This window comes from Melospiza melodia, chromosome 8, assembly GCF_035770615.1.
Source record: "Melospiza melodia melodia isolate bMelMel2 chromosome 8, bMelMel2.pri, whole genome shotgun sequence".
In the NCBI taxonomy this organism is placed as follows: Eukaryota; Metazoa; Chordata; class Aves; order Passeriformes; family Passerellidae; genus Melospiza; species Melospiza melodia.
In genome coordinates, this window is record NC_086201.1 from 4257389 (window position 1) to 4272500 (window position 15112).

Below are 15112 nucleotides of genomic sequence, written 5' to 3' on the forward strand. Positions count from 1 at the left end.
AGTGAGTATGCTCACACACAGTAATGATTCTATAAAATATTTTAATTACTTAACCGGTTCTGGCAGGGCAGAGGGGAAAACAAGGCACTGCAAAGCATCTCTTGGCCTTCCTCCAACCAAAAAAGTCCCCTGAAGTTTGGGCTTTTAAAACATTGGGTTATTGGCTACTCTAGGCTAAACATGAGGGAACAACTCTTCATCCCTTTTCACCCCTTATTCAATAAATCTTGGATTTAGCTGAAATCATAACTGAAAGATGAAGCCTCAGAGGCTGCTTTTAAATCCATGCTAAGAATGCCCGTGGCTTGGATTTGTAATTTTGCTACATTAGCATAAGGAACAGTGCAAAGGGATATGGAGAGGAAGAGTACAAATCCAGAGAAGGTATGTGGGAGGCAGATGTAGGATGAGAGCTGGAACCCACCAGTCAAAGTGGAGGTGAGGGAAAGGGACTGGGCGCTGAGAGGAAACCCAACAAGAGAGAGGCATTTCCATGCTTTTCTCTCCCAGCTGTTTGCCTGATGAGCTACCATCACTACTTGGAGATGAAGCTACAGCTCCCCTGCCCTTGACCAGCACTGGGTAATCTTCCTTTTCACTCTTGCCCTTAACTACGAGCAGTGAAAGCCATTTAAATAGACTCACAGCTCTTTGAGAGGGGTCCCAAGACACAACAAACACAAAATGCAATAAACCAATTTATAAGAAAGCCAGAATCTATACCATTGCTGACTTGATGGATGTTCCTAATTTGCATGCCATTTCCTAGATTCTTGCTGCTTATTTATCTAAGCCAGAGCCACTACATCCCACAGTGCTGACACAACAGCCATTGAACAGCCTTCAGCTGGGAGCAGCTAGCACCTTAGAAAGGGTTTTGCTAAGCTGCCCTTGGTGACTGGAATAAAAGCACTCATTTCTGTACCTTCAGCCACCTATTCCTTTGCATTCCATTCACCACCTTCTCTAAGCATACACTGCTCCCCTCAAAATCAGTTTGATCCTACCCTGGCTGTCTCAGTTGCTTTAGGTTCAGGATTTTATTCTGTTTCTTTGTTGATCTTAATTTGAGGGGGTTTTCCTAGTTGGTACTTTGGGGTTTTTTTGGTTTTGATTTGTTTTGAAACTTTCTCATTTATTCTGGGTGAGGTTTTTGAGGCCAAGCCGTGTTTTTGGCAAACAACCTTTCTGGTTGTGCTCCCTCTCTTGAAGTGGCTTGAAATCAATGTTCAGCCATTTTTCCCTCCTAGACACAGATCCTGAAGGCACTTTTGATCTGAAGGAACACTCTGCCTACCTTTTTTCTTCCAGGTTTTTACAGTCACTGAGGAAAAACTCATCTTTCACTGCAGCAAAGACAAACACAAGAACAGAAGTGAGGCAGTGAAAAGATACAGTGGAGGAGCTGAAAGACGTTTGCAGTCCCAGTGCATCACTCTAAGAATGTTATCTGACTTCTGCTTTTTGAAGGAGCTCAGCTGTTTCCCTGACAAAGTGGGATAACAGCACAGAAATGGACAGGGTTGCAATTTTTTCAAATGACTGGAGAAACTGCATTGCTGTGCTGCCTGAATAACCAGAAGGAACGAGCTCTTCCCAAAGTCCCACTCATTCTCAGCCTCCTCACCTATAAGAATACAGGTGAAAAATAGGAATCAATAAACCATATAGATGAGCTCCCAGCATTCATGCATTTACAAGTGGAAGAGCAGCTACAGATTTCTCACATTTGCATTGAGAAGCCTCCATCTCGACCGCTCCTGCTGAAACAAGGCTGCCCACTTAGCAGAATTCATTTTTCCTCTTCTGCCTCTCCATATTTCCTCTGCTCTCTCACCATGAAATCACATCTGTTCCACTCATATCCCGCACCCTATAAAAGAGTTCATCTCTCACCCAGCTCACTCACTCATCTGGATGTTATTTTCCTTTCCCACCTTCAGTTCCCTGTTTTTTACTCATCATTTTCCTTACTCATCCCTGCTCCAGCTGCTCAGGCAGGTGCAGGAGATCTCAAAGCACAGACTCTTAATGGAACAGAACATAATATTAAAAAAACCTAAATAAAGAGTAAAAAAAGCTTTTTCTTTCCCTCATGTATATTAAAAGGTTCCCCATTTGTTATGATGACAGTGTCCCTTTCCTGCAATGTGTCCTTCTTTTATCCTGCCTCTTTTACATCAGGTTGATTTAGCAAAGCTTGCTGTAATTCACACTCAGCTCCTTACTGAGAAGACAGGAATGTTTCTTTCTAAATAAAATTAACTTGTCAGGCAGAGACCTGGTTTAAGAGGAGCCAAAAACCTGCCAGCATGGCAGCAGCATCACCTGCATTCGGTGCTGTTTCAAGGGGAACTGCTCAATGCAAGGCCTGCAGGGTGAATCACGCAGCTAAAAACATTAATTAGAAAATCACAGGGCCTGGAACCCCACCACATTCACCAACAGCAGCAACCAAATAGGTTTGTGTGCTTTGTTGGGACACCTTATAAACACTTCGGGGTGGGGAGGGTTAAACAGCACAGGTCCTCCAGGTGAGCTGAGCAGAGCCACACACACAGCACAGCTATCACACCTGAAAGGGTCTATTTGCCTGTTTTACTGCTCCTGCCTTTAAAAGAGATATAAACAGCACTAGGGAAACACTGAACATGTTTTACTCCTGGCCTGCAGCACTTTTAATGCACTCTGCTGCTGCTCAAGCAGTTCCAATGAGGATTCCAAAATAAAGAGCTCCTCTGAAGCACAGGTCAGCATCTGGCACACCCCACAGGGTACTCACGTCCGAGCCCACTTGTCCAGTTCTTCATCCAAGTAAGTTCTAACTTTTCTTGGCTGGAGCCCAAGAGAATTCCCAATAAAGTACACACAGCTCTCCTCTCCATTCACCAGGGTCAGGTCAGCTGCGGAGGGAAACCAGAGAAACAAAAATGCACGTGGGACTGAGCACTGGAGGGTCACCACAGTATGTGTGGTGTGACCGTGATCACAGGGATCTCAGGTTGAGGGAAGAGATGTGGATGTGACTCCATGTTTCAGAGGACTTGATTTATTATTTTATGATATATATTAAATTAAAACTATACTAAAAGAATAGAAGAAAGGATTTCATCAGAAGGCTGGCTAAGAATAGAATAAGAAGGAATGATAACAAAGGTTTGTGGTTCAGACTCTGTCCGAGCCAGCTGACTGTGATTGGCCATTAATTAGAAACAACCACATGAGACCAATCCCAGATGCACCTGTTGCATTCCACAGCAGCAGATAATCATTGTTTACATTTTGTTCCTGAGGCCTCTCAGCTCCTCAGGATGGAAAATCCTAAGGAAAGCATTTTTCATAAAAGATGTCTGTGACGCCCACTCTGAGTGATGAAGCTACTGGAATCATCCATTTCACAGAAGTTAGGACTAGGTAAATCTGTGTTTTTCATGTAAGTTGTCCCTGCACAATTAAATCTCTATTCAGAAAACATGTAATTGTTGAGGAGAATATTTTAAAGCAGTCTTAAAAGTTTTTGTCTTGTCAGCAAATACTGTGGGCTGCACTTCATGTCATCATCTGAGGAGAAGGAGGAAATCTATGTTGACAAACCCTTATTGAAAGGGTTGATTAGGAGAAAAGCAAGGCAGTAGAAATTTATAAATAATAGCTCTAGTGAGGTTCTGAACAATCTAATTACCCTGTGTCATCATCTATCAATCCTAACACAGCCTTCTTCTGTTATTTCTCATGTTAGAGATTCTTGAAGGGACAAGTGATGGTGACCTTCTAGAAGTGGTAATTTGCATTTGTCTATACCTATACTTACAATACCCCTGAAAGCTAATATCACATATCATTTTGATAAATATAATTGATATCCCTCCAAATAAGGATCAAATGAATGAGCATGTTAAGATACATGATAAAAATGAACCATAGGATTGCAATGCAATTTGTGAAAATTTTGTAAGGCCTGTAGATAAACAGCCTGGAAAAGGTTTCTTACTAACAATTGCAATAACAATTACCAATTTCGTTGAACTTCCCCAGAAACACATTTTTCAGGAGTATAGACAACCTGGGTAATTTCTTAATTAAAGTTTTAGAGGCTTTTAAAAAGCATAAGTCAGAGAGCAATCTCAGCCTAATCTGTTTTGCAGATACTCTGTCTGTTTTTCATCTCCATTGTAATATGAATGGAAACAGAGAGGCATCAATATCATCCATGCCCCCAAATTGATTCTATTAAAAGTTCTTTTCCTACCAAGAAACACAATAACACTGTCCCCCTGGGGTTGGAGAGAAGGATCCTTGCTCAAGAATCTGGAGCTCCATCTCACCAATACTCTCCAAGCACTTAAACAGGTGAGGAATTACCAGCAAGGCAGATTTTCTTGCACCACAGTCCTTTCTAAATAAAAACACCTCTGTTCACCTTGGAGAGGCAGGGCATTGCCTTTTTGAAGAAGTTATTTTAACATCTTCATTCCTGTTCCTTCGATTTTCTTTTTTTTTTGTTGTGTTATCAGCTCTAAATCTGGATTAATTTTTTTCCTTTTGACAAAAAGCTCTTTACTTCCCCCTCTCTGGCATCACTAAAATATTCATTTTAGACCATTGCTGCTCATTTTTTTCACCATCTTTTTAATTTCTCCTTATGAGCACCTCCTCATGCTCCAACAACTCTACATTCGCTGTGATATTCTTTTTTCCTAGCACTTGTCTTTCCCCAAATTACATTTATTTTTCAAGGTATAGGCCCTTTTAATTTCTGTGGTTGATTTGAAATACATATTGAAATATTCTAACAGGAAATAAACACAACTGAGGAAATAAAAGCAAAGAAAAAAAGAAATATTGAAATGCGTTCTTAGAGTAGCCTGGATCAAAAAATACATTGGCATTAAGATTAATTAAATATATTATATATTCACACACCTACTCAGATTCCTGCAAACTGGTCAAATCTAATCATATACATTACTTTGCATACTAATTATACCCATTCATCTACATTAAAGATGCACTTCTATACCTTTTAAACCTAAAAGGAAAAGCAAATTTATTGTCAGAAATATTCAGTCCAAACAAAAGGGAAAAATGTAATGGGTTCATTAATGAGAAAGGAAGGACTAAATCTGCTTATACCTGTCTGAGCTCTGTCCTTAGCTGAAAGATAAAAGATCTTTACTTTCACATCTGCCTGTACCCCCCCACCAGCCCTCCAAAAAGCCAGATTTTTGTGGTTAACCACTACTTTTAACCATTTCTTCTGGAAATACAGCTCAGCACTTTCACTCTGGGGCATTTTTTTATTCCCAAGAAACCCAAATGATGCCCTACTCCTTTAGCAGGTGACAAAGCAGGAGCCATAGCCTAAATCAGATGGGTGATTTGGTGCCCAGCCCATTTCTACCTCCTCCCTGGGGTAAAAGAAGAGAGGTTAAAGAGACTTTGTTGTCAGCTTGGAGAAAAGCAACAGGATCCAAACATTTCCCTAAATCTTCTTGTATCATCTTTTCCTCATTTGCTCACCTGAGCTTTGCCTCTCATGCTTGCACATAAAACCCCCCAGATTTGCAGGGAGTTAGGCTGCTACTGGTTTCCTCTTGATGGATCCAGCAAATAAACAGCCCTGACAGTTTATAACTTGATAACTAAATTAAACTATTCTAATGACTTCCTAAATATTTTCCTGTACGTCATCTCACTGTTGTCTCCTATGGATGTTCTCATCTGCTTCTTGTAAGGTTTCATTTTAAAGCCTCATTGTAATGCTTTATGTAAATATATAAAGAGTATTTGATGGCTAATATCTGGAATGACATTTATCTTCAGGAATGTGTTATCTGGCATCCGCTCCTGGGCACAGATAAATGTCATGGCAGATCTGTCTCTATGCTATAGTCACACAATGTAAATATATATATATATTTACACCCCTGCTGCTCTTCAGCAGGGAAGCTGTTCCCGATGACAGCTGAAGCACAGAAAAGAAGGATAGGAAGAAAAGGGGAGGGAAAAAACCCTCAATTTAGGAACACCAGAATGATGGGCTCTCTGTGCTTTTCAGCTGGTACTACTACTTTGTACATTGTTTATCTTCGCTAAAACAAATCTATCCACAGTCTGGGTACTAAATATTATTGTAACTGCAGGATGAAAACCCCACAGCAGCAGTCTTTGGGTGTAAATACTGTAGTAATTGAAAATCAAATAATAGCGGACATTGAAAGGGAAGAAACCCAAACTGTCACATGAGTATCAAAACCTCTACCTACTTCTCAGCAGTCTTTATTCTGAAGCTGCTACAACACTACACTGAAAAGTGACCTTTGATGTCCTGGGGAGATATTTGACATTCTGCAAAGATCCAGCTGCTCCTGCTTGGGCTGGATTCCAGCAGCACCACTGCCATGGGAACTGTGTTCCAGCATCTTTCCAGCTTTAGTGGCACATCTTGCAGCACCATGGTGGCAGCTGAAGGAGCTTTGAGTCATAGTCAAATATTCAAGCAAATAGAGGGGTTTTAGAAAACTCTCTTAAGTGTCCAGGGTAAAAAGAAATGAAAAAGAAAAATTACAGGGGCATGGAAGAAGCACATAGTTTAAATATCTGCAAAGTGTCCAGTCCTGCTCTGAATAATAGAAACAGCACAACTCAAGTATTTAAATGTAAGGAAAGATAAGCCAATACCATCAGAACACAGAGAACTGAGATTTATCATCCCTGTGTCCCAAGGGCAGGAGCAGACTGCATTCCCAACACTCATCATTGCTCAGCAGGAAGGTACTGAAGACAACTGTTTTAAAAGATGTCCAGCAATTCAGACTGTTGACACCATTTTCTATCATAGTCCCTTACTGGACACACTTTGGTGAATGCACCTGTAATTTCTCATTTACCATCAGTAATGTCCTTTCAGAAAAAGAAAATCTGCAGAAAATTCTGTCTGCATTCATTGGAAAATGAAAAAAAAAAATTGCAAGGAAGTTCTATCATATTTTTTCCTTTGATTTTCAATAGGTATATTTAGCCAAGGCAGGAAAGGAGGAGAGTGACTGTGCCTGTGTGTGTTCACCATCTAAGGAAATAATCTGCCATTTCCCCAGTGTGCAGCAACCAGGGCCTGCAGAGCCAGCACAGCTTTTGCTCTCCAGGTAACTGAGACAAAAACAAACCCAGACAGAGCTTGGGAAGCAGGAGGAGAGACCAGGGCCCTGCTGCCTCCGTAGGTGGCTGCTCCCACCAGGTTTCCCTGCATGAATTTGTCTAGACATGGTGGCTATTGCAGGTACCCAAAAAAAGTTGGAGCTGGGTTTTAGTTTTGATGGTCTGGGAGTATTGCCCCCAAGCAAATGCTTCCCTCTAAGCCTGCCACCCCCTTTTCCACCCCTCCTGCCTCCACACCAAGCCCTCCCCATGCCCAGACATGCCACAGGCTCCTCAAAGCAACCTGTGGAACAGGAAAGAAGGAGAAAAGTGTCCAGAACAATTTCACATAGCTTCACTGAAGTCAGGTGCTGTCTATTTTTAGGCAATTCATGAGGAAAGTGGAAAATATCTTCAAATAAAAGGCTTCATTATGAATTATTTGCTCAGATCAATTATTTGTTCTGAGGCACAGTCTTCCATTTGGCCTCAGTGAGAAAATAGCTCCACCACCAGCAATAAGACATAAATGTTCACATAATATATATACTGCCTCTTTCATTAACTAAAATAATTGTAACCAGACAGATAATTCCAAGCTGAATCACACCAAGGAAGCAACTGCTCTGAAATACCCAAGCGAGGCTGCTGTTTCCAGCCATTAGACAGAAAAGCTCCTGCCTATAATTTTCAATCAGTCACTACATTGTTCAAAGCTGCTGACTGACAGCATAAGCACCACATAAGTACTGTATCCTCACATTTGATTCAGGATGGAAACGAGAACATTGAGCTTTTGGTGCTAGAATAAGCTGGATGGATTGATTTAGCAACAGCGGGGACATTCTGTGCTCAGATATGACTACAATTGCTCAATTATCTCATAAGTGACGATGATTTCCAAAGACTCGTGATAAACACAGGCTGAAGATGTGAAGCCCAGCCCCTTCCCCCTCCCTCTCCCCTCAACAGCAATTATAACTCTCACTTGGAGGCAGATCCTTGACTTTGGGGACATAGAAACATTCCCGAAGATGCTTTAACTCATCTTTTTCATCTAAGTGGAGAGCAAGCTTTTTGTCAGTGGGTCTGCATCCGAGCTGCAAGGCAGTTTGTTCCAGAATGCTTGCTGGGAGCACAGGAGAAGATGGATCCATTTTCAGGTCATTCAATTCCACCTGAAAATCAGAAATGGCAGTTTAGCTTCTGCAGTTTGCATAGTCACGAGTGGCTGATAAGCAGCCACTAAAGCTGCACCATTCAAGACCCAGACTTACTTGATTTAAAGCTTTTAAAAAGTGAAGTGTCTGAATAGAATAGTAAACCTGATCAAATATTTCCAAGGCAACATATTGCTGTAACCCCCAAAGGCTTTTTTCTTTCACTTCTCTAGATACAAAGCTCTTCCCTTTTTAAACTTTATCAGCCTCTTCTAAGTGTTCCCACCAGACTGACAGCAGCTCCAAATGCTGGAGTGTCACTCACAGTCTGGAGACGTCAAAGCCAGAGGCAGCATTATTGTTTCTGCAGCCTGAGCTCCTAAGAATAGCAGGTGCACAGATACATTGAAGTTGTTTCCACATTTTCCAATGTTCAGCCCCTTTCAGCATTTTTTGCCTCAAAAATTGGAGGGGGTGTTTGTACTTGGCCGTGCTCGTTTGCAAGGGCAGAGTAGGCAGGATGCAGGTGTCAGGCAAACACAGCTTTCAAAATCAGGGCCTTGAATGAATATTTCCTTTCAGCTACACCAAATATCCTGCTGGTTTAGATCTGTTTCCCCCAGGACAGGAGAGAAGCCCAAGTGAAATCAGAAATATGACAGACCACAAATTCTAAGAGAATGCCCAAAACTAACTGCAAAATTTACAAGCTCGTTGATCTTGATATGAAAACATTCCTGTAAGTGTAATGCTCAGAGACACCACTGTGCTCCAGACAGCACTGGTGCACTTGGCATTAGGATTGGCAGAGAAGGTTTGCAGCACGTTCTCCTCACTTTAGGGCAAGACTTCCCTGCTGTGTTTGTGGCAGCAGGCAGCCAAGAGGCTCAGTGAGGAGCTTGGTGGCTGCCCCAGTTTAGGGAAATGTGCAGTTACACCGCACAACATTCTCTGCCTTTTTAACATCCCCAAGACTCTGGGTGCAAAGGAACCCCCGAGGGGATAGGCTGAAATAGGATAGATTAGCACACAACAGAGCCACTAGAGAATATCACTTTTTCTCTCTGTTTGAGAAAGAAAACTCTTTAAGCACATATCTTCCATAAGCTCTCATTTCTTAAAGCCAAAATATCCTACATGTAGCTATCAGAAACAAGCTGTGGATAGAACAACAGATGACTATTGAGAAGAGCTTTGTCAACACATATGGGAAGGACAACGGTTGGTATTTAAATATAAACTCCCCAAACAGCTCAGCCTCCTTAGTGCTAATTAACCCAAACCTGTTTATACTCTGGCCAAATGGCCAGCATGATGCTACTTACCTGCTTTAATCTGCTCTCATTTGGTTTTATTATTATTATTATTATTTTATTATTATATGACCGATATCTTACACAGTAACAATTTTTCTCCTCCCACCAGCATGCAGAGTTAAAATAAAATAAAAAAATAGCAGAAGAATTCTTTAAAACAACAGTTTGCATTTAGCTAATGTTCACCCTCCCCTGGGATTTATTGGAGACATCCTATTTTTGTGCTGTCTCCACACAGGTTGTTCACACCTCCTCATTGTCGACAAATTTATCATTCCCACTCATTCACCCTAAGCATCATTTAGCTGGGGAAAAGGAAAATAAAATGGCAAAAATGTTTGGGGGGAAAAAAAAAAAAGATAGCATCTTGGTTTTCAGAGTGCTTTTCAAGGTTCCTAGGAGGCAGAGGGCTGCACCCAGATTGGGAATTGGGTGAGATGCTCAAGTGGCCCCAACTCCCAAAGAGCTGCCACCCACTGGAAGGCCTGAGGAAGGTGTGCAAGGCTCCCTGAGCCCCAGGGAGCTGCTCCTCAGCTCCTCCACAGCTGACCCAAGGCCCTGCTCCCTGCTGGATGTCAGTCACAGATGTGCCTTTCTGCAGGTCAGCACCTTCTGCACCTGGTTTGGCACTCACCAGGGAGGATGGCTTAGGGATCTCTATTTCCTCCAGATGTTGTGAACCAACAAGAAAAGCAAGTTATGGTCACAGACACCATGGCCATCACTAATACAGTCACCTCATTATACACATAGAGTAACTCAAGTTTCACTTCTCCAAATTATAGGATTAATGAGAGCTTATTTCCATGCAATACTTGGATCAGCACTTGGAAAGCAGAACTAGGTTTTGTTTCCAAGGCTTGTTTATTTGATTTACAACCCCAGCATGGATGTCCCAATCCCATTATCAAAGCATGTCCAGCACATACATAATAAAGATAGAGCCCTTTGTTTTTAATAATGAGCACTTAATGCAAATTATGTAAAAAAACCCTTAGATGAGGGATTGAAACCCATGTCTCCCTGACTGTCTCCTTCTAGGTAAAATAATTGCCAGTGCAGTATTTTCTGTAAAATCTTCTTCCCACTCAAGTTAATGCCTGGATTTTCATTTTTCTTTTTCTTAAATTTTCCTCCCTGGTGACATACCTCCTGGAGGTAAGGAGCCTTTTCAGCTCTCTAAACAGATCAATCTTGAGTTAAGAATATTTGCTCAGTGATGCTCAGCCCCCATGGTCCCTAGGAAGTATTGCCATCACCTCTGTCTTCTTCTGAAAACAGCCTAAAGGGGGTTTGGGAGCCTCCAGTGTTCATCTCCTGGGACCACTGAGGTAATTGCCCTGAAATTTGTAATCAGGAGGTGGATGATAAGGGTGCTTGAAGGACTGTTTGGTATTATAACCCCATTTTTCTCATCCAGCCTGTGGATTCCCTGCTCTACATCACATGAACACAGCACAGCTTCCTATTATTTAGGAATACCTATGATTTATCTCATCAGTCTCCATTTTTTTTTTTTTTTTAGCAAGGACACCCAGTTATTGCAGTGGATTTGTGGCCATCATCTCCCAGGTCATCCACTGACCCACCTGGCAAGCACAGATGGGTTTTGGTTCCATTTGAGGCCTGACCCAAACCTCACTGAAATCAATAAATGTCTCTATTACAGACAGCAATTCTTGGATCAGGCTCTTGGTTCCCTTTCATTGCTGCATCTGATCAATGATTTACATTTATTGTGACTCTTATTGATATTACATTTTTGACAACAAATATAATATTAAATACAGAGATCTAGAAGTTAAAAAAGATTAAGTGCTCAGGGGTATCTGATTTAATACAAACATTATGAAATAAGATAAAACGACTAAAATAAAATCAATCAAAATCCTGTTGGGGAATGAAATCCCAGAGATCCAATTCTGAGACCAGCATAAGAAAGTAATTTTGCCCTTTCAGTGGGAATTTGGCTTCAAAGAGAGGAATCCCAGAATTGCTTGGGTTTGGCTTTTCCCATTCCCCTTAACTCTGACTGGCATTACCGTATTTTTTTTATTTTTTTTTGTTTTCAGAATAGAGTCCTGTGCAACTCTTTTACAATGATTCAGGAGTCATTTGTTGTTTTCTACATATAGAGCAAACACATTTGTATAAGAACAGCACACTTTATCTCCTTATATCTGAAAACAATATTCAGTAACATCTCCAAACTGAAATTCAGGCCCATCAGAGGAAAAGGCATTTCCCTCTTTGATAAGCATAGGTCCTTACCAGAATTTTTTTTTTTCATACAGCTTAGAGAAAAAAAGAATCTTTTAAGAGAAACAATTTGTCCCCACTACCTACTCCAAGAAAAGTCATTCAGGTGTTTTCATATAATCCCAGAATGGTTTGGGTTGGAAGAGATTTTAAAGGCCACGTTGTTCCAATCCCTGCCATGGGCAGAGACACCTTCCACTAGACCAGGTTTTCTTCTCTCTTTCCTTGAAAATTTATTACAATTTTTGACTTAACAGATGATAAGTCAGTATTTTTTTACTTTTTTCTTCTTTCTTTGTTCTTTTGCTCTTCCACAGGACTTACTTGTACTACACCCTCATTCAATATAAAAACTCAACTATGACTGTAGGCATTTCTTCATAATCAGAAAGATCACATGCAACTTATATTTTTTAAAAAAATCATTTTTCCATAATTTATCAGCCCCTATCAAACATTGGCCTCTACTACTTATTTCTCATTTTAAAGCTATGAAAGACAATGGATGAGAATTAGTCAGGCACAAGTGACACGAATATCTGGGTGATTATTTCATTTTTGTCCTTTATGCATAATTTATTGACTAAATAATAAAAAAAAAGTGAATATTAGCAAGTCATCTTATCAAACCTCCTCAGGAAGGTCCATTAGGCTTAATTATAAAATGATAATTCGTTCTGGTTTAGATTCGCTTGCATCTTTATGGATCTCCCTTCTGTCTTGATGTCTTTGTAAAAAAAAGGAGAGAAAAAAAGAAAAAAGTGAAGTTCCCTTAACCCTCCCCTTAAAAACATTTTCTTTACATATTCCAAGATGTTACTCACAGTCTTCCTACCCAGCACAGTGCTGACAGGCACACAGTGAATCCCTACTTTACGCAGTATCCTGAAGGGAAAAGGGTTTATCATGGAAATGTCCTGCCCTCTGTGCCCTCCAATAGCTGCTCTCCAGATTGCTAAACTCAGCTCAGCCCACAGACCTTTGATATGGTGGGGCTGGTGTCCCAAGGCACCCTCTGGGGAGGAAAACTGGGGGTGTGCACATGTGTGAGTGGGGAAGTTTGCTGTCAAAATACACCCACTGAAAGCACCAATAGCGCCGTAATTGAGGCTGGCTCAGAAAACAAACAGAAGAGGAACTCCAGAACTGTAAGGGCTGATTCTCTCCCCATCCTTGCACCAAAGAAATTGCTTTGCTTGAGAAGGATTGTGCAGAAGGAAGTTTCTAAAACAGCACAGCCCAAAGCAGCATGCAGCCTAGATTACTTCAGGTTAAATACACTTCAGTGCATTTGTTTAAATTACGGAACCAGAGAGAAAGAAAAATCTAAATATTCATAACATCCCCAACAACAGACACGCAGCAGCAACTACCACTGTATAATTAAATAAGTTATACAGCACAGTGTCACAGCTGCAGCAAGGGAATGTGACAGAGAGGAATTATAATAAACTCAGTTACTTTGAGTAATTTAGGCACTTTTTGACCTTCATGTCAAGAAGCGCTACGGTACTAAAAGCAGTTTTACATAGAAAACTCATCTTTTCTTCTCTAGAGTGAAACCACGTTACCCTGTGGTCGGCAGCCCTTCCTGGGAGGGGTGATGAAACTCCTGAGCAAACACTCATTGCTGCATGGAGAAACAGCACAGTCACGTGCCTGGCTCCCCAGACTCTGACCCCACCACCACATGATCTCCGAGTTAACCAAAAACCAGGTGAATAGATAATTATTTCTCCTATTATTATCTTTTCCTTCATCACCACGGTGAAATTTAAAGCTCTGATTAAATTAAGAAGGCACTCCTCTTCCATATGGGCTAGGAAAATAAACACAGCTGTAATGAAAGTGGATTTAGACCAAACTCTTTTACTTTCATGAAGGAGACAATCAATAGCAGAACAGCAAGAAGCCAGGAGTGTTTGCAATCACATGGCAGAGGGAGTGGTGGGAATTTACACAGAATGCAGATTTGCCAGAGGGGAAAACAGAAGAAGAATTGAAGGTGAAATCAGGAATGAATAGAGTTGATATCTCTCTATAAACATTATCTCAAACCAGCCACGTGTTTGCTCAATCCCCTCCATTCAAATTTGTGTGGCACCCATTCCTACACACAGCTAGAACACAGGAATGTGGGACAAGAAAAAATGTTTCCATCCAGCCTCTGTAAAGCTTCAGAGAAGGGTTAAAAAAAAAAGAAATAAAAAAAAAAAAAAAAAAGAAAAACCACCAAAATAAATAGCGGAACTGTGAGGAGAGATATAGGGGCAGGAGGGTCAGAGTTGTGGACTAACAATGTAATTCAGAGATACATCTCCATCCTGGAGTTCTGTGTGCCCAGACCCCTGCAGTAATGCTTGTTTATTATCTGGATTTCCATTTTCAGTAAGCACCAACAGACGTGACACTCTTGAACTGTAACATTTCATCTTCTTTGCTAGAAAAAAGCCCAACAAAACAAGCACACAGAGCACTTAATATTGACCCAAAATAGAGCTGACCTCTATCCATCAGTTCCCGGAGTATCATTGCCCTCTTTTGCACTATCAAATTACTTTTTCTGGGGCTTCTCACTAACTCAGCTTAGTGACTCCACCAGCAAGACAATGGGACTGCTTCTCAAGGAACTTTATCCTGCCAGGAGTCTGGTCTGGGAAAGAAGCAGGAGATTGGGGCACTTCAGTTACTGAAGCAAAAGGGATCCAAAGTCAAATACAGCCCAAAAGGGTATTTATTTCTTGTTTGGCTGGCCATTTAGGTCAAACCAAGCTGAAGTACACTGCAATTTTTCAATTTGCCTTTGGAAATAAAACTGCACAAACAGTGGAGTGAAAATTCTCCCACTGCATTTCCCTTTGAATGAGCATCCTGCATTTTAACCTTGATTGTGGATGGTGGCAGGAAAGCAGCTGTGCTGGCAAAGGCCATATGCTTGCAGACTTTTATGAGAATTGGAATATTGACCCCTTCTTCCCATCTATTCTTCTCAACCCTTCTGCTGGAATGAAAGGAAAACAGAGACAAAATCTTTTGCCCTTAAATTCAAGGATCAAACATATAGCCTGGATACATTTTTTTTTTTTTTAGCTGCAGAAGAAGTAAAATGGTCTGGGGTTTTTTTGAATTTTTTTCTTGGTGTTTCTTTTGTGTGTGTGTGTGTTTTTTTGTTTTTTTTTCTTTGTGCTGCAGCTGCTGTAAGTTACAGCACGACCAATGTACAAGGGAGTGAGCCACATG

At 41.0% G+C, this 15112-nt stretch overlaps 1 protein-coding gene across 5 annotated transcripts in view; it reads right to left on the reverse strand.

The window, feature by feature from the left end:
- The window catches only part of KYNU (kynureninase), a 58466-nt gene extending 44951 nt beyond the window's left edge, over positions 1-13515 (reverse strand). Inside the window, exons 1-4 of one of the 5 annotated variants that reach the window (XM_063161576.1) lie at positions 12697-12828; positions 12503-12599; positions 8126-8315; positions 2783-2903 (exon numbers count right to left, since the gene is read on the reverse strand). In XM_063161576.1, the coding sequence (XP_063017646.1) occupies positions 2783-2903; positions 8126-8315; positions 12503-12520 (329 nt within the window). In that variant the 5' untranslated portion in view covers positions 12521-12599; positions 12697-12828. Of the gene's footprint in view, positions 1-2782; positions 2904-8125; positions 8316-12502; positions 12600-12696; positions 12833-13443 lie in introns of those variants that run through there. The other 4 variants (XM_063161577.1, XM_063161575.1, XM_063161574.1 and 1 more) reach the window with 4 other exon arrangements.
- Positions 13516-15112: the final 1597 nt, after the last annotated feature.